At 34.3% G+C, this 27,039-nt stretch overlaps 1 protein-coding gene across 1 annotated transcript; it reads left to right on the top strand.

The window, feature by feature from the left end:
- The first annotated feature begins 17,495 nt into the window (after nt 1-17,495).
- Nucleotides 17,496-26,279, top strand: LOC145604732 (malate dehydrogenase [NADP], chloroplastic). Its single transcript, XM_081660659.1, has 14 exons — nt 17,496-17,744; nt 17,857-17,950; nt 21,001-21,087; nt 22,152-22,236; nt 22,379-22,560; nt 22,651-22,721; nt 22,809-22,899; nt 22,983-23,057; nt 23,156-23,257; nt 23,374-23,496; nt 24,725-24,793; nt 24,913-24,981; nt 25,110-25,163; nt 25,905-26,279. The coding sequence occupies exons 1-14, from the start codon at nt 17,581-17,583 to the stop codon at nt 25,959-25,961; spliced, it is 1,323 nt and encodes a 440-aa protein (XP_081516785.1). The 5' UTR covers nt 17,496-17,580; the 3' UTR covers nt 25,962-26,279.
- The last annotated feature ends 760 nt before the right edge of the window (nt 26,280-27,039 follow it).

The raw sequence follows: 27,039 nt of genomic DNA, 5'->3' as shown, positions 1-27,039 counted from the left end.
CTCCACCCAAACCAACTCATCTGCGGCCATGAAAACGCCAATTTTGGCTTGAATTTATGGTTTTAAAGGTAAATTCGAACTGAATTTGACCTAAAATACTTGAATCCACACACATGCATGAATTTGCTCGAAATTGTACTTGAAATTTGCTCGAAATTGCCCTCGAAATCAGCTCGAAATTGCTCTGAAATCTGCTCGAACTTTAACTTGGGGTTTTGGTCGAATTTGCTCGAAAATATTGTTTTGTGCTTCGAATTTGTGGAGATGAGAATGAACAAAGAAAAAGAGATTGTGAAAGAAAAGAGGAGCGAAGGACAGAGAAGAAGATTGAAAATGAAAAGGGAAGAGAAGAGGAAAGAGAGGGAGAACGGGAGATATGGAAGAGGAGAGAGAGTGAGCAGCGAAAATGAGAGAAAAGAAAGAGGAGAGAGAATCCGGAAATGAAGTGAAGGGTGGGCGGCTACAAGTGCTGAGCATTAGTATTAGGGTTTTTTTTTTAAATGGCAAGCGGTTTGGGGTTGAACCACTTGCCAATATATCTAATGGCAAACGGTTCAACCCCAAACCGCTTGCCATTATATATATTAGCAAGCGGTTCGCGCCAAAACCGCTTGCCATTTAATATTAGAAGTTTTTTTAAAAAAAATTGGGTAAATGGCAAGCGGATTTTTAAAACCGCTTGCCATTTGGGGCTTCCCATTACATTTTTCTACTACTGTATTGAATTTGGAAATCATTACATCAAATAAAGAAATGTCCGTTGGGACTTGATTACTAACTATCCTAGGAGTAGAAATAGAATATGGAGGTGCTACAACTAAAGGTTTAGAAGACTCGATAGGGGAAGACTCTGACTCGGACTCTGACTTAGACGATTCTTCAAACATTGGCCCTTGTATCGTGGTTACTTAAATCTTCCTTCCATTTGTAGTGGTCACCTTTACCGTTTTGCGTCATCCTCGCTCTTGGTCTTCTATTGGAGTGATGAACTTTGATGGATCGAAGTTTTCACTTTGAAGGACTGTTTGAATGAGTGAAGAATTGTCCTCCATATATCTTGGCTCATTCTTTTCTCTTCCAAAGAGGAGTCCCATGACATTAAAGTCAAAACAAGGGGGTGCTTTCTCCTTATAGGTTGGAGTTGGGACCTCATCTAGGAAGTAACAATCCAGAAATGTTTCGAACCATGGTTGTCTTATGCCATTTACAACGAAAGGTTCAAGAAATTCGTAACAGGAGTAATCCTCTCCTTCTCTTATAAATTGTCCGTTTAGGGTGAGAGGATATTGGTCCATGGGTATTTCTTTCTTTTGTGTACGAGCATTCCTACGTGCTTTCGAATTTTCCTGGGCTCGCTTAAGATCTTTGTGAGTGGGTTCAAAACCAAGTCTGAAAGTGTCCAACTTAGGGAAGCCAGGTAATCCCATGTGCTTAGCTATCCCTTTTTTCTTTCCTAGAGTCATTCCAGGAAAATGTCCTTGTCTTCTTAGGATAGCGTTAGTTACCATGTTTGAGTGGAGGTCATAGTGAAGAGGGGTCCTCTCATCTTCCTCTATCAAGGAGACCTGTTAGTTGAAGCCCCACAAATCTTCATCATCTTCATCATGTTCTACATTGATTAGTGGGTGCTCCACTGTTTTAATTCTCATGGGCGAAGCATCAATAGTAATTGGTATTCCCCCAACTATGGCTTTCACTTGTTGGTGAAGAGATGAAGGGACGGCCTTTAGATCATGAAGCCAAGGGCGTCCCAATAGTAAGTTGAAGGATGCTTTAATGTCTACTACTTGGAATGTAGTTGCATGTTCAATCGCCCCCGCTGTTATGTTCATGGTAATTGTTCCTAATGCTTAGCGGCGTGAGTTATCATAGGCTCGTATTCCTTGAGTTTATGGGGATAAATCCTCATCTCTTATGCCTAACATTCTTGCGGTCCTAAGTGGGCAAACGTTGATTGCTGATCCATTATCCACAAGGGTCATAGGAACATTCATCCTCTTACATATTACCGTGAGGTTAAGAGCCTTGTTGTGCTTGTCACCTTCCGGTGGTTAGTCCTTATCCAAAAAAGTGACCAACTTAATTGGACTTGGGAGATCACTTGTGAGGAAATTAGCTAACCCCTCAGGAGTGGTGTCCGAATCTATGCCTACCTTAGCCAAGGAATCCATAACTACAACCCTATGCTCTCGGGATGTGGCTAAGAGTTTCCATACATTCATTTCAACCTTAGTCTTTTTTAGTTGTTTGACAACATCGTTGTGTTCTATGATTGGTATGGGAACTTGTTGAATGGTGGGCATAGGTTGTGTTGAAAAGGGAGGTTGCATTCTCCCGGACCTGGTGAGGACATCTATGGGTGAATCTTCTTCGTCCCTAATGTCACTTACTAGGTATATCGTTGACAAAGGAGTCTCTTCGATATCTTTAAGGTAGACATCTTCGTCATCATTGTCCCATACTCCATTGATTGTGGCATCTTGTGGGAGTTGGACTAATTTCTTGTCATCAATCAGTTATTGAACTAACTCTTTGAACTTAAAACAGTTCTCTATTGTATGTCCCCCTGATTGATGGTATGAACAGTAATACATGTCTGTCCTTTTGAGCGATTCAAATGGTCTCGGTTTGAGAGGTTGGATCTTACCATTCTCGGAGAGCATTTTAAACATGTTATCATATGACGTCCCAATTGGAGTATAAGATTTATTATTATTCTTGGGAGTGTCAATTAATTGAAAAGAGAAGGGTTTCTTCTCCTTGGGTGGAGGTCTACTCTTAAGCAACTCGTTTTGTTCTTTTAGAACCTCCTTGGTCTGAAACAGTAATTTGTTTACTTCAGCCATAAGTAGCGTTAATGCATGTATGTCTTGCCTAGTCACAGGTTCTTGGTCATAAGAGTCAATGGCATCTTTGAAGATCTCTTCTTCAATGGTCTCAATAGGTTCTATGAGACTAGATGGGTCCACTTGATTTTCTTCATCAATTATGGCCAAGGAGTCCGACAGTGGTGCAGTGTTGATGCTTGGCTTCTTACTTGCAGGGGGCAATGGAAGTTTGTTGCTATCAATTAAATCTTGGATGGCTTCCTTTAGCCTCCAACAATTTTCCGTGGGATGGTCCCTTCCTTGATGATACTTATAGTGTGCATTTGGGTTCCAGCTAGCCGTTCTCCTTTCGACAGGTGGGTCCCCAAATGGTTCAATAGGAGTTATAAGACCTTTTGCGTGTAGGCGGTCAAACGCGGTGTCATAACTCATACCAATAGGAGTATAGTTCTTCCTAAATGGTTTCTTTTGTCCTTGGTTGTTATTCATAGCTAGGACTTCGTTTAAATTAAAGGTGCCAACATTATTTGAGTGGGTGGATTTAGAAGAAGAAGGATTGTCGTTCTTCTTACCCTTCCAGCCACTATTGGAGTTATTGTTGGCAGCTTTTTGTTTGGCTAGGTCGTGTTCAATATTGATACCAATATCATAGACGGCCTTAAAGGTGTGCAAATTACTTTGGTAATTAAGATGTTTAGAGTATTTTTCTTGGAGGTTCTTAATGAACATCCTTATAGACTCTTTTTCACTAGGTACCTCTACCATCTTTGCATTAGTCTCCCTCCATTTGTTAAAGAAGGAAGTAAAGCCTTCATTTTCCTTTTGCTTTAGAATTTCAAGTTCTCTATGATCAGTTTCAACTTGAATAATACATTTATATCTTTCAATAAAAGCACTTACAATGGATTCCCAACTAGAGGTCTTTTCTTTATCAAGTTAAAAGTACCACTGTTGACACACAGTTTCTAAAGACAAAGAAAATACATAATGAAAGGCTTTCTTGTCTATCCCCTTAATGTTCATTACAGTTTCAAAAGCTCTTAAATGAAAAGAAGGGTTATCCATAGGTTTGAATTTCGGGATGTCGTTGGCATTGAACTTCTGTGGGAGAAGGTCCTTATCCACCGAGACCCCTTGTGAGCTAATCCCTTGGAATCTAAAGTCATTGGACAGTTTATTCAAGCTTTCCTAGATTAGGTCCATTTGCTGCTGTTTCACAGGGTCATTGATTTGAAGGGTTAAACCTTTCAATATCTCAGCCAAGTTAGCTACCTCTCCCTTAACTTCATTAAGTTCTTCTTGACTACCCATTATCTTCTTAGCCTTCCTTTCCTACTAACTGGTTTGTCAAAAAGTGCTACTTGAACGAAAGTGTTGTCCTTGATTAGACGCCCTTCTTTTCTTGTCCACGCGCTGTAAGTTAAACCATATTTGTTTTAATAACCCGACTCTAATCAACATTGATTTTATGGTTTAGAAATTAAAAATAAAGAGAAAAAAGCAAAAATAGGGTGCATATTTTAGGGATAGGTTCAATCAATTGGTTAATTGGAGGATTAATATCCGACCTACCCCCCTAAAAAAATGATGGAAAACACGCATTCAAGATTCCTTAGACATGGTCATGGTGTGACAAACATGTTATGTGTGTGCATTATAAATGTGTGTGAGTGACATGCTTTAAATCTAGTGTATGACCATGTGACTTAAGTGCCTAGACTCAATTAAAGACTTGGACATGGTTTGAACCATTAATAAACTGATAAACTGATTAGTATACTGTTTAATAAGACTCGTTGTGATGACACAAGAAAGAAACTGGACTGTCGCTAAAACGACAGAACTGTCGCCATGTTTAATGCCTGTCGCCAAAAATTGTAAGGAATATTTCAAGCATTATGGTTCCAAGCTTGAACCCCACTGTAACACCCTAGAAATTCCTTTCCTTTAAAATACACATTACTCTTTTTAAAATACGATTTAGGAATATCTAAGACATTACCGCCACCGTGAAAACGGCTAAGGCAATTATCAAAGACACACAGCGGAAGACTCAACTCAAAACCATTCAAAAACGAGTCAACTTAAAAGTCAACCAAACGAAAGTAAAGATTAAAACCAAAGTCAAACGAAGTCAAATAAAATCAACCTACAACTTGGAATCATTGAAGGCCCTTATCAAAACCAATTAAATTATGAAAACTTTTGCGTTAGTCTCATAAGCATAACATAATATAATATGAAAGAAATAAACCACATCTCAACTAATAGAAACTAGCATGATTCGCTCTTCACTCATGCCCCGTCATGAATATGCTTCAACGCCTGAAAAGATTATCTCCACTTGTCCCCACTACTCTCCATTAAAATGGATCATCGTAAGGCCAAGATAAAGACGTAGCCAGACACAAACAAAACACACAATCAGCAAAGCTGAGTACATAAGCGTAATTAAACACACTAAAATGCATTCTCCTATCATCACACATACTTACCTCATTGCACCTGTTTACAAGCACACACAACAAACAACAAGACTCTTTAACTGGACACTAAATAATTTATTTAGCGTTGATTACGCATTGAACGGGTTTCCAACTAAACCTTCCTCAATAAATTGAGGACCACTGACACGGGAGCTAACCGTGCCAGCATCACCTATGCCACACATTGGTGGCGGAATTCCAGCGCATAATAATAATAATAATAAAAGGGAATATACAGCGTCCTGTACTCCATTAGAAGTTATGGTTAAATATAAAACTCCATAACTCCCCCCATATGTTCATACTCAAGGTATATACGTTCCAAGAGTTTTGGTGCGTAATCTCTTTCACTTTACGTTGTTTACATATTATTAGACTTGGTGATGACTCTCAAAGCATAACAATTCAATCATCAATAATCATTCAATCACTCAAACATACCAACTTAATTCTTGAATATTTAGTGACCACATAATATTTAATGTTGAACCCTTTTTAATTCTACCTCAGTGTCAAAGACACCTTAAACGCATAAAGCGCCAACAATCCTATCCCTTGGTGTTAAAAACACCTTAAGTGCACAAAGGCACCAACATACAATTTATTCCTTGTGTTCATAGACACTTATATAGCTCCTTCCTCATGCTTAAAGCATCAATAAAAATTATGTGAACCATAATAAAATTCCTTTTCAATAATCCAAACATAATTAAACAATTAGTTTGATTAAACATGCTCTCTATCATGCCATAAATAAATATGTAGTCCATATAATCATGCCAAAATATAATTCTCCAATCCATAGATCATCACAAATAGTTCAAGCTTCACAATTCAATCACCAACACCAATAATTCACAATTCAATACATGAACCTTAGCATGATACTACTTGTAATTGATTGAAATTAAGCCTAGAATGATTCTACATCATCAAAATATGCTAAGTACGCGAACGTACCTCAATTAAGCCCATAAAGTGGCCGAAAATACTACAACAATTCCGAATCAAGTCTCCTACAATAAAGGACAATAATACTAAATTAATTACTCTTGTATACACAATTTCCAGCAACTTAAACTCACTTTAAACTATTTAGAATAATCTGAAAATTATTGAAAAACCCCTAATTAAACTCCTTTTTAATAGGTTATCGCACCCTTTTATTAAAATCACAACTATACTACTTTAAATAAAATTCCAGCATTTTTAACTAATCAAAAACCCCTTTAAAACTTCATCAAAATATATTTTCATACTTAAATTATCCATAGAAAAATTAAATTATCTCTTACCCTTTAAACTCAAGGATAAAAATTAAAAAAAACTTCGTTAAAAATCAAAAACTGCCCGAAAATCATACTTAGAAGCTGAATTTGGCCACGAGAGGGTGGTGTTCACTACCAAAGGTAGTGAGTCTTTCTTAAAACGTTGTTTCTACATGGAAAACACTACTTTTTTGTCAAAATCGGATGAGTTTAGAACCTGATCGGGATTAAAACGGGATTAATATTAACGAACGGGAATCTATAAATTAAAACACGAATTTATGTGTCCAAAATAATCTAGAATTAAGTTAAACTAATTAGTAGCTATAATCACCAAAATTTCAAAACATCATTACTATAAAAGCCCTAAATCAATTGTTCATAAAAACCCTAAAAATCAAGTCTTTAATAATTTTGAAACCCTAACTTATAATTTTATGAAATCTGAAAATAAAACACTTTATTATTTAAAATTTACAATCTTTAATCATCAAAACATAATTAAACATACTTTGAATAATTAAAACCAAAACCCATAAATAAAATCATCAAAATAGCTAGAATGAAAAGAGGAGAGAAAAAGGAAGGAAATAAGACTAACCTTTTTGTGTGGGAAATTTTGGGGATCTAGTAGATATATATAGTGTAGGGTAATTAGTGTAGGTTTGGGCTTCATAAAAATAATAAACTTAGATGATAAAAGGGTTGGCCCAAATATAAAAATATGATGGTTGGGTTTATAATGAAGATGGGCTACATTTGGATTAAATACTTATTGGCCTAAATATAAATACTTGCTTTATTAATAATCCAATAATTAAAATAGTTTGACCCAAAATATATTTTATAAATAAATAAATAAGTAATTTATAAAATACATTAAAAATACGGGGTATTACACCCACTGTGATCATACACTTAAGTATGGTGGCGACCAAAGGGAATGAAAATAGAGCAAAAGAGTCGCCAACCAGTTTTAGGAACTTGTAAACCCAAAACGATCCAGGAGATCGTCAACTCCATAAGGTCTTGAACCAAACAGGGTTTGGGGATGAGGGTACGAATCCAATATACAAAAGAAAGGACCCGCCCTATAAAATAGGCCTCTACTTTGTTCTACTCGTATTCATGTGCGCTTTCTGATTAACATGCAAACATTAGGTTAACCCTAAACCTATTTATCTATGTTGGTTGAATATTAATGCACAAACAATTCTATTATTGCGGATCACTTGAATTAAAATCACATTAGCCTAAACCAAATTATTAATTATCTTATTAAGTGTGATTTCAAGTACAAATTCCCTTTAACAAGCATAAAAGGTGTGATCAAGCAATAACAATAAATATAAAGCATATCAAGCAACATGATCATAATAATAGTGATAAATAAGCATAATTATAATCATGATAAGGCATAATAAAGTTTAAATATAATAGCAAGATCCTAGACATGATACTAACAAGATTAATAACAAATCCTAGCATGTCACTAAGCATTAAAGATCAAAGCTTTAAACCTAACATGATATTAAAAAGAATAAAGGCACCCTAAACATGATACTAGAAAGCAATAAATAACATCCTAACATGATACTAGGAATTAAACAATAATAAACATGCTTTCTACATTGTGAAAGAAATAGGGAGTAAGCTAATCTACTTACTTTGAAGCCTCGTACCTCTTTCTAATAACAAAATACACAAGTTGGTAAACTTCAATGAAAATAATAAAGAATAAAGGAATTAAATTAGAAATAAATTAAACAAAGTTTTGACTAGATTTGGACCAAACCCTCAGAAAATATTAAACCTTGCACGTCTAGGGCGAAGGCAACTTCGAACTTGGCTAGATGATTCTAAGTCTTGTGAGTGCGGAATTGTGTTTGTAAAAAGCTAGTTTAGAAAGAGAAAGAGAGAGAGAGAAAGCATGTATTGCTCAAGAGAGAATAGAGATAATTGGGTGATTGTGAATGAATGAAAACGGAGTTTTGGGACCCTATTTATAAGGAAAATAATCCGGAAAATCATAGAATTTGATAAGGAATAAAACTACACGTTGTCGCGAGGTGACAGTGTCTGGACAGACTTGTCGTTTGGCGACAGTCTGACTTGGATGCGTTTTTCCATGCGGAATCCGATCTTTAATCAACTTGATCTACGAAATCCGTACAGAAGATAAAACGTGTTTTCAAAAATAATATAATAATAATAAAATAATAATATTTTAATCCAAAAATAAAATCCATCTTAAAATAATTATTAAATTTAATAATATTAGAATTAAAAGAAACCTTCTAGAAACTTCTAGAAAAGTTATAATTAATCCTAATAATTTTAGGAATAATAATTAACATTGGGCCCTCCTCTAGATCATTGGGCCCTCCTCTAGATCATTGGGCCGTATGTAAATAATTAACCGGGCCCAGTTTAGTATTTTGGCCATAACTTCCTCAATATTCATCGGAAATGGGCTTATAATATATCGTTGGAAAGGTCTCTTCGAGCCCCATCCAACTACCATATTATTGGACCTTAATTATGGACCAAATTAAACTGGATTGGCTATTTCTAATAAATAGAGTTATTTTCAAAAACAGAGAGAAGAGAATTTTAAATAAAACTAAACCGCAACACTTGACTTTTCACACTTTCACCTCATTCGATTATGGTTCAACGTGAAAGGCATTCATCACTGGGTTTGGTTTTGGGGAGACACAAATGGGTGTCTACAGTTGGTAGTACTGATTTATGTTGATGATATTATATTTGGTGCTACTAACAATGGTTTGTGCAAGTACTTTGCTGAGCTAATGGGTGGTGAATTTGAGATGAGCATGATGGGTGAACTAAATTTCTTTCTTAGACTTCAAATAAAGCAAACAGCAGAAGGAATAATATTCACCAACAAAAGTACATCAAGGAACTTCTGAAGAAGTACAACATGGAGAATGCCAAAACAAATCACACACCTATGGGATCAGCAACGAGACTTGACGATGATCCACTAGGAACAAGTGTGGTTCAAACTATTTATAGAGGTATGATTGGTTTATTGCTATATCTAACAGCCAGTATGCCTGACATTTCTTTTAGTGTTGGATTGTGTGCTAGATTTCAGTCTAACCCTAAGGAATCTCATCTAACGGTTGTTAAGAGAATTTTACGATACCTCAAAGGAACAGATGAACTGTGTCTATTCTATCCTAGAAGTGATGACTTTATGCTTAGAGGATTTACTAACGCTGACTATGCTAGTGACTTAGTCAACAGGAAAAACACCTCAGGTATGGTTCAGTTCCTTGGCTCTTGTCTAGTTTCTTGGGGTTCCAAGAAACAAAGAACTGTTGCATTGTCTACTGCCAAGGCTGAGTATGTAGCAGCAGCTGCTTGTTGCTCTCAAGTCCTTTGGATTAAACTTACGTGACTTTGGTATTAAATTTAATTGCATTACTATCTATTGTGATAACACTAGTGCAATTTGCATATCTAAAGATCCAGTCCATCATTCAAGAGTCAAGCATATTCATATAAGGCATCATTTCCTTAAGGTTAATGTTGAAAAAGGTTTAATTAAGTTAGATTTCTGCCAAACTGACAATCAAATTGCAGATATATTGACTAAACCCTTGAATAGAGAAAGGCGTGAGAAGATGAGAATAGAACTTGGGATGATTAAGTTATAGTGAGAAAAATGCATCAAGTTCCCTCAGGTATGAAACTCAAACTGACGTGCTTAATCTATTGTATATTGTGCACAAGTGTTATATGTTTAATTACATAGTTAAGACAAGTTGTGAGTTGGAGTTATATTTGCTAAGGGCATGTTAATTAAAAGGAATAAATGTGAAAGACCAAAATTGGTTGCATGAGCCTTGTTGAATTGTTCCATTATCAAGTTGTATTTGCAAGTGGTCTTTATTAATTGAATTCAAGAGATAAAATTATTGTGTTTATCTAATCTTCAAAATTCCAATTTTTTTATCTAAACACAAAAATCGGATGAATATATCAAAATTCATCATTATCTTTTGTTCAAAAAGCTTCCCACATCCATTACTCTCCTCAAATACGGTATACGTTTCCCTAAGCAATAAATAAAGAGTGTCAAATCAACTTAATTCACCTCACCTCCCAAACGACACCTAACTTATTCACTTCACCAAGTTACCTCCACCATAAAAGCATGTCAAACTCACCAAAATTTTCACTACACAAAATTTACCTTCTCTCTCATCACTCCGATCAAAATTACTCTCCAATGTCTGTCTCTCCAAAAACCCAAATTGAAGCCGAAACAAACACAAACCCTACCCAAGACATCACCATGGAAATCATCCTGGAAACTCAAATTCCTGAAGCTCCTAAGCATGAATCTCCCATTGAATCGAACACTTCTCGCAAAAGAAAGGCTGAAGACATGCAAGAAAAAGTCGAAAATATTCCAGAGAAAGGTGTCAACTATCGAGACAAGCCCGCTTCCATGAAAAGGGTGGAGAATGATCACTTTGTGACGGGTTTGGCACTTAATTTACCTTGGTGTAGATCTGTTAAGCTTCATGAATTACTTGATTTATTTGAGTCTCAAAATTGGGTGAATTTGTTGAGTGAATGTTTCAATGGGAGTTTGTATGTTGATGCTATGAAGGATTTCTGCAAAAGCTTTAAGTATTCTAAAGGTGTAATTCGCTGTTGTGTGCATAAGGACATTGAGTTTGATGCTATGTATTTAACTGAGTTGTTTGATGTGCCAAATACTGGTTATGATATCTATTTCAAAAATAATGTGATAAGGAATCCTCTCACTGATGCAAATATTGATGAAATTATGGAGTATTTAGGTGGTGACCCGGAGGAAACCTACATAAACCATAATGACCTAACCCCTCTTGATAAAATCCTGCTGAAGTTTGTTTTCAATGATATTATCCTTCGTTCTCAAAAGAGAGATAGTGCCAACAAGCTTGACTATGTCCTAATCTACTGCCTAGCCAAAAAGATCCAAATCAACTTTCCCTCCATCATGATTCAACACCTTTCCCACTGTGTTCCTAAGGGATGGAAGGTGGGATATGATAACCTACTCACATATGTATTTGAAAGCTTTGGTGTCTCCTGTAATGAGATTGAACCCCTGCCCCTCAAAAACACTAAGTACATACATCCTATTTTCCTTGAAAACCATAAGTTGAGGGTTGTAGATGGGTGTTTTGAAGTTGTGCAGGAGGATGATCCGTGCCATTTATGGTACCTTTAGGCTATGTTTTCTTTATATTTTTATGCTCGTTTTTAGTCGTTTGTGTCGTGTTTATAGAGAATAATGCTCGATTTGTGTTATTTTGTGTTAGTTTAGAGAAATGCATGCTTTTGATGGTTTTCTTATCATTTTATTCATTTCTCGGCTATTTCTCTCGCTTCTCCGTTTCTTTGTGTTGTTTTGTAGGTCCGTCGCGGGCCATATGCATGGAAATTGAAAATAGCACCCACTAGCATCAATATGCACTTTTCGGAATTGAATTTGAGTTTGAAACAAAGGATTGCAAAGTTTCAAATAGGACATTTGTTCATTGTTTCAGCCATATCTCAAGTTCTACAACTCGGATTGATGTGATTCAAGTTGGGTTGGAAACTAGACTTAAAGAGCTTTCCAATAATAGGTCGCACGCCCTCATAAGATTTATATATTGAGTGTTACAGCCTTCCGAAGTTAGCCCTGAAATTCTGCCGCGGGCGCGGGCTACAGTACCCGCGGGCGCGGGGTTGCTGCAGCTCCAAACCTGCCGTTTTTGGGCAGTAAGCACCCGCGGTTGTCCCGAGGGCTCCCCGAGGGCGCGGGCTTGGGCCGCGGGCGCGGGCTTGGGCCGCGGGCGCGGCTATCGGGGTTTCCGTCTTCCTCCGCGGGCGCGGGTTTCCGGGTCTTTCACGATTTTTAAGCTTCTTTTCTTCTTTTGTTTATATAATTTTTGGTTTCCTTTTTTCTTGATTGATGTAATTCCTTAGTTTTAGAATAGTTTTCTCTCTCTTAGGTTGAGAGTTTCTCTCTCTTGTTTAGGCTAGCTTAGGAGTAGTTTTAGAGAGAGAAAGTGAAGAATTTCAATGGTGATTGAGAGATTGAAGATGCAAGTGTGACAGTTGTGTTGGAGATCATCTTAATTATCAATAAGCATTTCTAAACTCTATCTCATTCAATTGCTTTGTTTAATTTGATGTTTGTTTGGTTTGATTTTGATATTTGATGTTTGATTAGAGTAATTGTTCTTGATATTTTGTTGATTCTTGTTCTCTATAGTTGATAGTAGATTTGATGATGATGTTTCTTGAGTAGTTTACTTGCTAGGGTGTGGGTAAACATGTGTGGTTGATGGATTGAGGTTGATTTGGGAATTTGAGTAGTTCTTGTGTTGTGATTAAATTGATTCATAGATGTTTGCAAGTTGCATAAGTTTGATTGGAGTAGCTAACCATGATTGCTAGCATTGATTGCATGATTGAATTGATTGACATGACCACTTGATATCGGTTTGATCATAATTAGTTGAGTATTTGATTATGTTTCTTCATATTGTTTAGCACTAGAGAAATCTATGTTAGAGAGTGTGAGGATGATTAGTTTAATGCCCCTAATTGCTCCTACTATTTGTCTTTGCATTGCTTGACTCCCTAATTAGCTTGATTATCATGAATGCATGTTGATCCCCACTCCCTAGTGTTTCATTTGTTTGGTTCTTGATTTAGGAAGTAGAATAATGTTACCTTTCACTTTAAACTTCGACCTAGCTTAGGCATTAATTAGAAATACTTGAACATAACCGTTCCTAGTGGTTCGACCCTTGACTTACCTCTATACTTGTATTTAGGTAGTTAAGTGATTATAAATTTGTTTGACCGTAGGGAGGATTAGTTCAACGACATAGTTTTCCCCACGTCAGAGGAAAAGGAGAAAAGGCCTAGGAAAGTAGATGCACCATCTGAGGGGGAAGATGAAAGGGTTGTTGCTATGGTTAAGGGAGTTGTGCAGAATATTCAGGAGAATGAGGAGGAAGAGGAAAGGCAGGTGGAAGAGGTCACTGAGACAGGGGGAAGGAAGAAGAGGAAAAGTTTGAGGTTGATGAAGAAAAGGGAGGCCCCATCACCTATCTGCATAGATATTATTGGGGTGCAGGAGGATTTGCAGAAACCGCTAAAAGGTCATATATTCTTCACAATTTTTCCAAACAATTTTATATAGTGGCGACTGCTCCTTGGTCGAACACACAACATCCTACGTATTGCACAATCCAATCATCATTATACTATTCCTTCTATTATTTATTTACTGTTAAAGTTTGGTAAATCCTCATTCTACTAGCAATTTTTAACTTTTTGGGTTTTCCGCGTCACCAATTCTTGAGTTCTTTTATAAATCAAGCCAAACATTTGTTAGATTTAATTTAGTTGTTTTGAAACCTTTATTCCAACACAAATCTTACACACAAAATTTGCATTAACCTAGTCTCGTCTGTGTGGGTACAACTAAATTAAAATCTTCACCCCTGTGGATATAATTCTTTAAATTTTGCATAAATGTCTTCTAACGACGTGACCCTCGATCAAATAAGGGAAGCCTACGAAAAATACCAAGGCGGCTAACCTCGCTCCAGCCCAAGATTAGTTGAAACCAAGATCCGAGCCGAACCGTAATTTAGCAAACCTGAAACCGAACCGATCCAAATAATGTTAAACCTTATAAGAATCGATCTGGGTAACGAAACAAACTAGTTCTAAATCGAATTGAAATCAATTTCGACCCAAACCATTTGAACCATGTTAAAAACCGTTTAAATTAAAATATATCAAATTGTAACCCGTTTACACCGAACCGTTACAAACCAACCATTTAATTATTGGCTGGACCGTTTATAATCAAGCCGTTTACAAACCGCTTATTTTAATGAATTGGCTATCGGGTTAAAAACCGTTTAAACCAAAATGTATCAAATCGTAACCCGTTTACAAACCGAACCATTCAATTATAAGCCGAACCGTTTATAAACCAAGCCTTTAACAAACCGGTGACCTAAATGAATTGGTAACCATAGTAGATTAATCTAGTCATCATCATAATATAAACATATGAAGTATAAAGGGAAGATCAAAATCACATTAAAAGGGTTTTTAAATGAAATCTATTTATGTGACATGTTTACAACAGAGTGTATTATTATTAGAGTATCGGTTAAGTTAGTAATTAGTTCACTATTAATTTATTTTACACTTAGCTGATTTTAGACTATATTCATGCAACATTACTTCATTAGGACAACTGTAAAAGAAAAGAAAGTGTTGAAAGCGTTAAAGTTGATAATGTTGAAACTGAATAAACTACTAGATTAGAAATATACAAAAAGCAAGAAAGCTTAGGACCCAATTTCAACCCCACCAAAAAGAAAATGAACTAATGAACTAAACTAGCTCATTTATTTATTTCACCGATCCAAATTGATTTATTATGGAATGAACCGTTTAAACCCCACCCAATTTACTTTGAACCGATATGAACCTAGGTAAACCCATTAACAAAACAACCTAGGGGTGAAAGTGATATAGATAAAAACTATAAAGCAAACCAAATCAAATCGAATTAACAATTCGATTCGGTTTTTTTTCACTATTTGGTTTGGAAAAATTATTAAAAAAAAAAAAAAAAGAATTTCGATTCGATTTTGGATTTGGGTCTTCAAAAACCGAACGAAATCCTAAACCGAAATATTGGCCCATATGTACATAAGCCCATATCTTTTCATATAAATAAAAAAAAAACCGTAATATTCTTTACTTTTTTACAGTTATACACCTCCCCGTCCTCTCTCCTTCATCCATCCTCTTTCACACCTCCCTTATCTCTCCTTCATCTTTCCATTTTTAACTCTCAAATTTAATTTCTTGAGTGAAAAATAATGGAATTACCATTATCATCATCATTGATTGATCTAATCTCTCTCATCTCTCCGCTCTAATCTATGAAGTTGTTAGTTGTTGTCGTGAATGCTTTTTCTGGGGTTATTGGTACCCACCCTGGGTTTTACTGCTTTACTATTTCGGTATTCATACCCAAATTTGATGAAGGAACTTTTTTTTTTTGTAAGGTAGTTATAGTAGTAGTTTTGAACAAAGGGAAAATTGGGAATCAGGGAGGTGATGAAAAATGAATGGTTAATTTAATCTAATCCTTTGTATATTTTTTTTTCTAAATTATCTTTTTATACTCTGTAATTTTAGATTTTAACATTGTAATCCATATAATTTATTAATTGTCATAATTGTTGTTTATTTTGTATTAATTTAATTTTTTAGCAAATCTATTAATTATGAATTTAGTTTTTGTTTTCCAAAATTTTTGAACAATCGGGGAAAAACCCGTTAAAAATTTTATTTCGGTTTGGAACCAAATTAGGTTTTAAAAATTTGGTTTGGATTGATTCGGTTTTAGAACTTATTCGGTTTGGATTCAGTTTAAAAATTCAAAACCGAATTAATCCGGTTTGGATTTGGTTTGGGTTAAAATCTAAACCGAACATCGACCTTTCACCCCTAAACCAACCCGTTTGAAACCAATCCAATTATGAAGGGAACCGCTTATTATTAGAATTGTTTACGATTTGAATCGTTTATGATCTCAACTGATATGAATCCGAACCTGTTTGTACCCGGCCTGACAAACCTGTTCCTAAATTTACCCATTCAAACCAACCCGTTAATAAACCAAACTGTTTGTTACCCAAACCGTTTACGAGCCAAACCGAATTAAATTGACAAAAAAACCAAAATCGAACCGAATTGATAATTATTTTGACTGAATCAAAACCAACCCATTGACTAATTAAACAGATTTTTAATTGTTACGTTTTGTCAAACTAATTTTTAATGTTAGTAAATAGTAAAAAATCTTGTCTAGAATTACCCTAAAGATATGGTCATTTAAGAACAACTACCTTTTTTTTATTTGTTTAGAACTACCCGCAAGTTATGAAACGTTGGGGGTAACTAGCATCACCCACTTATGTTTTCCGTCCAATTAAGACGTTAATGGGGCCCGCTTTTTACTTTTCCACTTAATTAACTCTCCCAACTATCTCTCTTTCACCTTCCTCATTTCACCTTGAACTTAAATCCCCCAAATTAATTTGAACCAATAAACCCTAATTTGAATCACTAATTTAATTTAATTCAATCGATATCAAAGCCAAAATATTAATAAAATCCCAGAACTCAATTAAACCCCCAAATTTATTTGAACCTATAAACCCTAATATGAATCACTAATTTAAACCCTAATTATATTAATTGCTTTTAATTAAAACTTGTAAACTAATACAACAAACAATGAATTAAAAAGAAAAGTGTGAAACATTACCTGAATTACTTATAATTTGCGTTTAATTGCTTTATTGTCTTCTTGATCTCGGATTTTTTAAGTCAAAATGTAGGGAAAACTAATTAGGGAGGAAAGAGGAGGAGAGAAGGTAATTCGGGAGCTAATTAGAAGGGAAAAGTGAAAAAGTGGGATCCAATAACGTTAATGGGTAGTGCAATCCAAACGTTTCATAACTTGCAGATAGTTTTAAATAAAAAAAATAAAATAAAATAAAAGTAAAAAAAAAAAAACCGGATAATTTTTCACAAATGATCATATCTTTACAATAGTTTCAGACAAAATTTGCCTTTGCCTTGGCCTTGGCCTATCGATAAGAAGAATAAAAAACGTTAGACAATCGATTTTTATCAAAAAGAGATATACACATGACAAGTGTCATTTGCATGGCCTCATAAGAATAAAAATGAACACTATATTCCAACTTCACACTTTCCATCTTCTCCCTCATCTCCTATAATATCTCCTTCCAATTCTAAGCGATCATCTTCTTTCTCTCTTTCCACCTTTACCAGATTTTCTAACAATACAAAGTTCCCTTGTTTTGCTTTTTCTTCCAAATTCTGATCTTGTCTTCTGTTGCTGCCATGGCAGTCGCAGAGCTTTCACCTTCATATCAAAATCGTCTTCTTAAAACATCCCAGCTTTCGTCGTTGTCGCCTCGCTTATCAAATTACCGTAAATTTAATCTTCAATGCCGTCCTCGAACAATATCAAGGAGTGCTGGGATTTGTTGCTCTGTTGCTCCGAAGTAAGCTTTAATTTTCATGCTAATAGCATGGCTTTTTCATTTATTTTTTTTTAATTACTTAAATTATTACAAATGATTTTGCTGGTTATTTATTATTGTTATTGATTTAAAGCGAAATTCAAGCTCCGGTTGCTGTTCCTAGGGAAGGGCAGAGCAATAAGCCTGAATGCTATGGAGTTTTCTGCTTGACTTATGATTTAAAAAAGGCGAGTTTGCTGATTTTTTTTGGTTTTTATAATTATATCCTTTACAAATTCTTAAATGGACCTGGTTCATACTAATTTACGGTGGACCACTAACATTAGAGAAACTATGGTTGTTTTATCAGTAAATAAAAAAAAAAAAATCACTATAATAAAATGAAGGTCACTATGTTGAAAATAAAAGTCATTTTGGTAATAAGGCTATAAGAAGTTAATTTTTTTAATAAAATATTTTATAAGGTCAATATAAAAAATAAAGGTCAATATAAAAAATAAAGGTCACTATGTTAAAATTAGGGTCATAACGTCGTACTTCAAGTTCACTATAGTATTAAACGTTATACAACTTTTAACAAAGGTTATTACCTTAAAAATAAGGTTATTATGTTAAAGATAAGGGTCACTATGTTCAATATAATGTCAGTTGCGTGTGTATAGACCTCGGGTCCAGATAATATTATTGTGGACGCAAGTATTTCTGTATATCCTTACTTTTGCAGTTTAAATATCATGTTCTCTTTTTATTTATTTATTTCTTTTTTTTTTACATGTTCCATATTTTGTTTGACATTATAAATTATCAATTGAGAGTGTGAGATAGCTGATGTGGTTAGAGCTACCCTCTCGATTTCAAGGATCTTGGGATCGATTTCCATCACTCACTTTTGTGATTGATAAGTTTAGATAAGTTTCAACAAGATTAATTGAGATCAATTTCAATGACTCAATTGATCTAATTTCTTTTTAAAACAGCAAAGTCTAGAAGGTGGGTGCGCTGTGCGCATGCACACTCCACGCTGTATTAGTATAATATTGTCTCCTTTGGGCCTAACTCGTACGGATTTGTTTTTTAGCACCTTCACAAAAGGCCTCATACTAATTTGAGTGTGCACTCACTTATAAGAAAGTCGTTTCTTTCTCAGGGCTTGTTAGTTCATCTTATATTTGCTTATCTCATTTGATCCATTTAGTGTTATTTGGTCTGATTGTATGATTTGACCAAACATTAAATATTTAACCTTATGAGTACGATAATCTATAAAGAATAAAAATATATCAAGTGGGGCATTGTTAGATTCATAATAATGTGTGTTTTATTAGTATGTAATTTTCATTATTTTTTCATTGCGAAATTAAAGATATTTAACGATAAAAAGTCACATATAAAAAGATCAAGTGTGGCAGAACTTATATGTTTTCTGACTGATCTTAGTTACTTCAATTGGTTACAAGAATCATAAGTAGAGTATAATTACCAATTTAAAGACAAATAAGAGTGAGTGGATGGTGGCAATGAAGGGTGGTTACTGGTTAGATACTAATTTGAGATGTGTTGTGGTATGTTTTTGACATTCCCGTTTTGTCACTTAATGGTTAGTATTGGTAATGCATGATGCACATTAAAAATGTTTAGAAAAACATTAGTACAACAAATTTGGGAGATAAAAGTTTATTGATTTAAAAAATTACAAGTTATAAGAAATTTAGGAAAAAAAATAATTCAGAAAAGGGTAAATTAGTGTTACAGCTAAAATAAGTACCTATAAGGTCTAATGACTTACTAGTCTAGATAAGTAAAAAAGTGAATAAAACTCACCTTCAAATGCTGCTTGTTTTTTTTAGTTTATTAATTTGAGGGCTCAGTTAAGAGCACATTCTATGTGAGATTCCGAATTATACAACATACAAACTTGTGAGTGTTTTATCAGTTTATTGTCATTATCTGGCAGAGTACTAAACCTGATGTAGCATAATCATAGCTCTTAAGGGGCAATTTTATATAGGAAAGACTTTAGAGCCTTATATGCTTGGTTGTCTGTTAACTTATAAAGTGTAATTTACGTAGGAAGAGATGCTGTTCGATCATGTGTAGCTTAATGTATGTAAAATGTGTATAAAGTTTACAGTGTTCCATGTTTATATGAAAATTTGAATTTGTCACTATCTTCTGTCTTTTCACTTCAAATAAAACATTTGGAAGTATCAAATTGATATTTTAGCATCATTTGTAATTAAAAGGACTGCATGCTTTGTTGTGTAATCGGAATGATTGCAACACATTCTCCCTCAATTACGATTCCATAATATAAGAAGAAAAAACATAGGAGAGTGAAAGTAGGGTGAGATGAGAAAAAACTTAACGAGCGTAAAATAAGGATGGTGTTCAGAGTTTAGGAAGATGATCTGTTGTAATCGAGAAGCAGTTTAATCATTTTATGTCAAGCCATATACAAAGCTAATTGTCATTTCTTGCAGGTGGTCCTTGTGTTTAGAGAGTAGTGTCAGTCCTTTTACTTTCTTACCTTGTAACTTTCTTGTTTCAGTTTTTGTCAGAAAGTTCCTTATAACAGTTAATATTAATCGACCCCAAATCATTCTGGGATTAAGTCTTTGATGTTATTGTGTTGTTGAAGTGGACCCATGGATGGGGATGTCAATCAACCAGTACTAGTTACTTAAGTATGGTTATGACCGTCTTCTCTTGGGGTAAATGTATTCTTAGAAGAAGGAATTTTGCTACATATGTTGTATCTGATGTAGATCACAAGACAACATTTATGGTATCATTAATTTGGCACTGTTAACAATAAAAAATAAGTTTAGATTTTTCTTTTAATTTTGTCAGACTAGATTGAGAAAGAGATTGCTAGTTGCCTGGTTCTATGTACAAACACTACTACATGCTTCTGTAGCATATATCTAATGTGTCCATCGAATCCACTGAATGTTACTCTCAAAGTGATTTAATGATTCTGAAGTGAACATATAACAAAAATCTTATTCTCCACATCAATGCCGAAAGAGAATTTCAACTCAATTTGATAATGCGAGTGTTGTTTGTCTCTGTCAGATTTTCTATTTTGCTCTTATTGATATTGTTCACTTACAGACTGAAAGATGAAAACTTATAGAATGATAGGATATTTTTATCTTAATTTCATACAGAAGAGTTATTCGAAATTTAACTTAATGTATATTAGTATTAGTACTTGTGTTTCTGGATTTTTTTGAAACTGCACAAGTTTGATAACTAAAATTCTTTGCTTTTCCAGGAGGAGACGACCAAGTCATGGAAAAAAATGATCACTATTGCCATTTCAGGTGCAGCTGGAACGATATCAAATCATCTGTTGTTCAAAGTGAGTAAGATCTCCCTCTTAGTGTACCCGCCCCACTCAATTTCTACTTTCATTGATATGTGCATGGTGGGGGAACACACTAGTCAATTAGTGCTTTATACAACAATGATTTCATAGATGATGATAATCTCTAACTGATTAGCAGTACAGAACATGCCATGATATTTGTGTATAAAAAAATATGAGAATTGAATTAGTACATCGCTCTTAAAGGTTATTTTGCACATGTTACTTTTGTTTGATGTGGTCACTGGAGCTAATTGTTACAACTTACAAATGTTAGCAAGCTATAAGCTGAAATTTGCAATAATAGTGAAATTATACCTTCTGTTAGACAAATTTGTAGTTCATAATCATCATTTAAAATGAGAAGCTGTTGTTTTCTTGTTCCTGAGTAGGAGGTATGAAGGAGGGATTATATTTTGTCGTAATTTCAGTAAAAGTGATTGCATAGCTCTTTGAAGAACAGCAAGATAGTAATTGCATATTTCTTCAGAGTAAAGAGAACATCAATTAGTTATAATTTATTGGTGCTGCTTGATATATACCATATCTTAGCTAATCACATGGGTTATCACTTCATTAGATTTTAGAAATCTATTTGCAAATTTAAGTTCATAACAGTTCAGGATATAGTAAGTTGAGCCATTGATTTACACCCTTTATCGCTTGTTCTGCAAATTTGGTAATTCAATCATCCATTATATTGATTAGAAGTAAATAACAATTATAAAAAAAAAAATCCAGTATATCATTATATGATCCATTAATTCAGAACTTTATTTCAATGAGGTGACTGGAGATTTAGCCTTATAAATTGTAATTCCCAAGAGATAATCTTAATTATCCATGAAAGATTACTTTGTGAGTTATTGAGATTTATATATCTTATTGTTCTAGCTATTCCCTCCACCCCCTTCCGTTCAGTACTAAATCTTTCAGATAAATTTTCATTCTCTGGGTCATTGATAGTCAAATTTCCAAATCGATATCCATTTCCATTACGGGTAAGTATTCAAATTTAAAGTACAATTTATTAACTTTAATGTCATGTTTCATGGCAGCTTGCTTCTGGTGTTGTTTTCGGACCAGATCAACCAATTGCCCTGAAATTGCTTGGATCTGAAAGGTCATTTGAAGCTTTAGAAGGTCTAATTCCTCCTTCCTAGCTGTTTAAGTTGCTCGGTCGCTATGACTAATAATGCTAGCTGCAGCAGGACACAGACATATAACTTTTTTTTTTGGACATGTCTAGTTTCTGATCCTTGTTTTCAATTGCAAATCGCTTCAGGAGTAGCTATGGAACTTGAGGATTCATTATACCCATTGCTGAGAGAAGTTAGCATAGGTATTGATCCTTATGAGGTGTTCCAAGACGCTGAATGGGCTCTTCTGATTGGAGCGAAGCCTCGTGGGCCTGGTATGGAACGAGCTGACTTATTGGACATAAATGGAAAGATTTATGCAGAGCAAGTATGGCAGATTTTTTTCCCCTATAGTGTTTTGTGGTTCTGAAAGCTATGAATCTCATCATACCCTTAAATTTGATGTGCTTAATAACAGGGAAAAGCACTCAATGCTGTAGCATCGCGTAATGTCAAAGTTATTGTGGTTGGAAATCCTTGCAATACCAAGTGAGATTGATCTGTTTGTGTGTTACCTTTTATTTCATGAAAGTGTTTTTTCTTTTGTTGCATCTGATGTTTTTCTTTACTATGTAGTGCACTGATCTGTTTGAAGAATGCTCCAAATATACCTGCAAAGAATTTTCATGCCCTGACTAGATTAGATGAAAACCGAGCAAAATGTCAGGTGAGTAGATTATCCTTTTCAGAACTCATTTCCTAATAAGATCGTTTAGTCAGCTAGATCTCACTTCAATTGTTTGATTGCAGCTGGCTCTGAAAGCTGGTGTCTTCTATGACAAAGTATCTAATATGACTATTTGGGGAAACCATTCGACGACTCAGGTATTACAGTGTTGGATGGCATTCTATTGTAATTACTAAAATGCTCTGAATGTAAGACGTATCTAATAACCGTTCTTTTTTTTTTTTTTTTTTTTCAGGTTCCAGATTTCCTAAATGCCAGAATTGATGGAGTTCCAGTTAAAGAGGTTATAAAGGACCAAAAGTGGTTAGAAGAAGAGTTCACTGATATGGTTCGAAAGGTGAGCAGTTAGACATTATGGTACTGTATCCAACATCTGAATTAATAATTACTCAAGCTACTGTCAACTTACAATTGGAAAGTTCAAGCGAATTAATGTTATCTTCTACTGTTCAGAGAGGTGGAGTCCTAATTAAGAAATGGGGTAGATCTTCTGCAGCGTCAACTGCTGTTTCAATTGTTGATGCCATAAAATCTCTCGTAACCCCAACTCCACCGGGTGACTGGTTTTCTTCTGGGGTAAGCATTTAGCTTTGTTGTGCTCTTAAGTGAACGTTTTTTATGTATCAGATAAAATTGTAGGAATGATGTGTATCCAATTGCATATCATTTACAACACTAGTTTACTGATATAATTCATGATATTCCTGTAAATGTTATGCGAAAAACAAAATCTCATATGATAGTTTCTGATAAGTGGACCAATTTTTGTTCAATATTACACGATACTAGTTCCAAACAAAAGGGATGAGATACATATCTGTCCATTGTCGTTGATAAGATAGAATTTTTTTTCCCTCTTCTGAGGGATACTTTTGCTGATTGGCATTCCATCTGAAGTGAACAATAGTTCGATTATTAATTCTTGGTGAAGAGGCTTAAGTCTCTGGATAGAAAAGTGTATAGGTTTTTTAACACTGGAAAAATCTGAAGATGTTGCAGTAAATGAATCACAAAAATAGCAGCAGCATTTTGTTCACACACACATACGCCCATATTATAGGCATAGTTTTTATTTAACTGTGATCTTGAATTATTAGTTTTCATGGATTAGGCGCTCATATCAAGAGTTGAGCTCGAAGCTCACTCAAGAAATCGTGAGAAAATGAGGTTATTAAATAACAAAATTGGAAAGATAGAAGAGTGGGATGGGTGAACCATTAGATATTCATTGTTTAACCCCTAATGAAATGGCTTTAATGGTTGATCACACTATCACTGAATTGTCTAAGTTTACACAGTATTAGCTGTCAATGTATACATATGTATATACAGAATAAGGAGTTTTAGACATTATTGAATCCTATATGCAAATTTAATCTTGTCAAAGCTCAAACCATTTTCTTGAAAATGTCTCCTGTAACTTAATAAGATCAATTATGTTTTTTTTTTTTTTTAGTTGTGAAACATTTGCATGATATCAGATGCATGTATGTTGTTCGTTCCTTTCCTTGAATGCTCTCTCTGTCTCACCTAGATTCATAATATTGTATTGATGAGCACTTATTTTTGTTCTGAATTATTGTGGAATGGTAAATCTTACTTATGTTCATTTTGTGTAATAATATTGGTTTATCTTTGCATATCCGTTTCTCAGAGTTTAATCTTTCGAAAGCATACCTAAAGTTTACATAATAACTAGCTAGAGAATTTAGTCCGAACTATATCTTGGTCAGTCGGTATGTTGCAATCTGGGATAGCTTATAAGTTGTTGCTAATATCCAAAAACAACTGTTGGCCTTTGCAGGTTTATACTGATGGAAATCCATATGGTATAGCTGAGGGTCTTGTTTTCAGTATGCCTTGCAGATCAAAGGTCAGATTCTCATTGAAACAAATTTTGTTCGCATTCTCAATGAATTAAAATAAAAGTGTAATTACTAGCATTTTTTTCGCCTGTCATTTACTCTAAAAATTTTATTTCAACTTTTTTAGGGAGATGGTGATTATGAGCTTGTGAAGGATGTGATATTTGATGATTATCTTCGTCAGCGAATAAAATTGGTATGTTACTCATATCCAAAGGATGTCATTGAAACTAACCTCACTACTTCATACGAAATAGAACAAAAAAAAAACACATATTAACAATGTATATATTGCATGTTGTTACTAACTTGGCTTATTGACAGTCTGAAGAGGAATTGTTGGCTGAAAAGAGGTGCACAGCACACCTTACTGGAGAGGTACGTATAGTGCTACTTAAACTCTCTTTTGACAAATCTATGTAGCACAGAAACTCTCATGACAGTCTTGTTTCAAGTTTCTGAACATGGAAGTTGAGACTCAAGGCCTTCATTTTTATTTTTGAAAAATTATCACGTTTTCCCCTAGGATCATTAGTCCATTCATGTAACTATAATTTCTTTCTGCAATAAACCATTGTATTTATTTATTTTCCCAGTTTACTTGCAGTATACACCGCGTCTGCTGCATTTCCAAATTTTCGAGTTGTATCAAAATATCATTTATTTGTTCTCTGAATCAAAATCGCCTTTTCTCATTTTCTTGCTGCATAATGATGATTATTTCATTCACTCCGCTTATTGAAGCTCATTTTAGATGTGAGAAATTGACAATATAAGAGATGATATGACTACGTTTTGCTAACTCATAATGCGTGCTTTTTATTACTACTATGGCTGAGTTTGGTGAAAAGTTGAAATCTGAAACAAATTGTGTTAGCTGATTTTGACGGGTTGTACTAATTGATTTTGTTAAGCCCTAATAGTGTATTTAGCATGTTATTTAGCTAATGAGCCAAGTTATGAGGCCTAATCTCTTCTCTTAGGTTGTATAAATAGATTGTGCATATACCATAATACAGAACACAGAAAATCATTCTCTCTATTTTGATAGATTTTTTGGTGTTACTACTATACTGTTTCTAATTTTACATTTTTTTTTGGTGTATGGCTTTCTTTCAGGGCATTGCTGTTTGTGATCTTCCCGCAGGAGACACCATGCTTCCCGGAGAAATGTAAATCTAGTGTAATCCAACATTAGCCGCCATCATCATCATCCACTCCGGTGAATGACCACAGACATAGTAGAGGATTTATATCATGTAACATCATCCACTCCAGTGACGACCATAAACAGTGTAGAGTTTTATCATGTAATCAGAGATTTATGGCAAATTACTTGAGCATTGATGCAATATTAGGAATAATCTGTTTTGGGGATGATTATAGAAACTATTTGTACTGTCTTGCTTGTCATCTTTTATGATCAACAAGCAAGGCAAATAAGAATCTTGGTTGATTAGATCTTTATATTATGTTCTTTATAGATTGTTTGAAGTTCATCATGTACTATATTGCTTTTAACTATGGTCAAGTAAAACAGATGATTAACTTTCAGTTACCATTAAAAAAAAAAAAAATAGAGTAACAATAATTTCAAGTCAATAAATATTCTTTTATTTCAGTAAAAATTAATATATTTAAAGAAGAATTATCATAGAAAATTAGTAAAATTAATTTCAATTCAACAAGTTTTGCCACAAATCCATACGGAGAATTAGTAAATTTAGTAGAGTACGATTGTTCTAAGAATTATCAATTGGGTAGTGTTGGAAGGCGAAGGGATGAACTTGACAGCGAAATCGAGTAGCGGCTGTTTGATTCTTGGCTCAATACATAAGTTCTTCTTCATTTACTCTTAATCCTGTAACTTTGTGATTGATTTGTTTGCTTCTATTGGGTGAATTGTATGTGATTTGGTCTTCAATTTCCTGATTTATGTTTTTCATTTAAACACTAAGTGTAATCGTAAAGTTTGATATTTAATCGATTCACATGGTTCTTTGTTTTTATACAAAAGTTTAACTTATTTTATACTTGTGATAGTGCATGATTACTATTATGAAGTAATTAGACTATGCAAAGTCATTACTTAACGTGGCGTTAATTGGTTATTTGGTGTGAATGAATCAATGTTACTAGTTTGAGTGACTCAAGCGTAGTTTTTTTTTAGTTTGTGAGTTGGTCTAATAAATCAGTTTTTTATTATTATTATTTTTTTATTTTTTTTGAAAAAAAGGTAAAAATTATATTGATG

The sequence above is a fragment of the Chenopodium album genome, chromosome 22, assembly GCF_948465745.1.
Source record: "Chenopodium album chromosome 22, dcCheAlbu1.1, whole genome shotgun sequence".
Taxonomy (NCBI): domain Eukaryota; kingdom Viridiplantae; phylum Streptophyta; class Magnoliopsida; order Caryophyllales; family Amaranthaceae; genus Chenopodium; species Chenopodium album.
The sequence above is the reverse complement of the archived record's forward strand: the minus strand, read 5'-3'. Positions and strand labels throughout refer to the sequence as shown.

Coding starts and splice junctions, on each gene's coding strand:
- LOC145604732 (XM_081660659.1), top strand. CDS start 17,581: ATGGCAGTCGCAGAGCTTTCACCTTCATATCAAAATCGTCTTCTTAAA. Junction 23,058..23,155: donor GAAACCATTCGACGACTCAG/GTATTACAGTGT, acceptor TTTTTTTTTCAG/GTTCCAGATTTCCTAAATGC. Junction 23,497..24,724: donor GTGACTGGTTTTCTTCTGGG/GTAAGCATTTAG, acceptor TGGCCTTTGCAG/GTTTATACTGATGGAAATCC.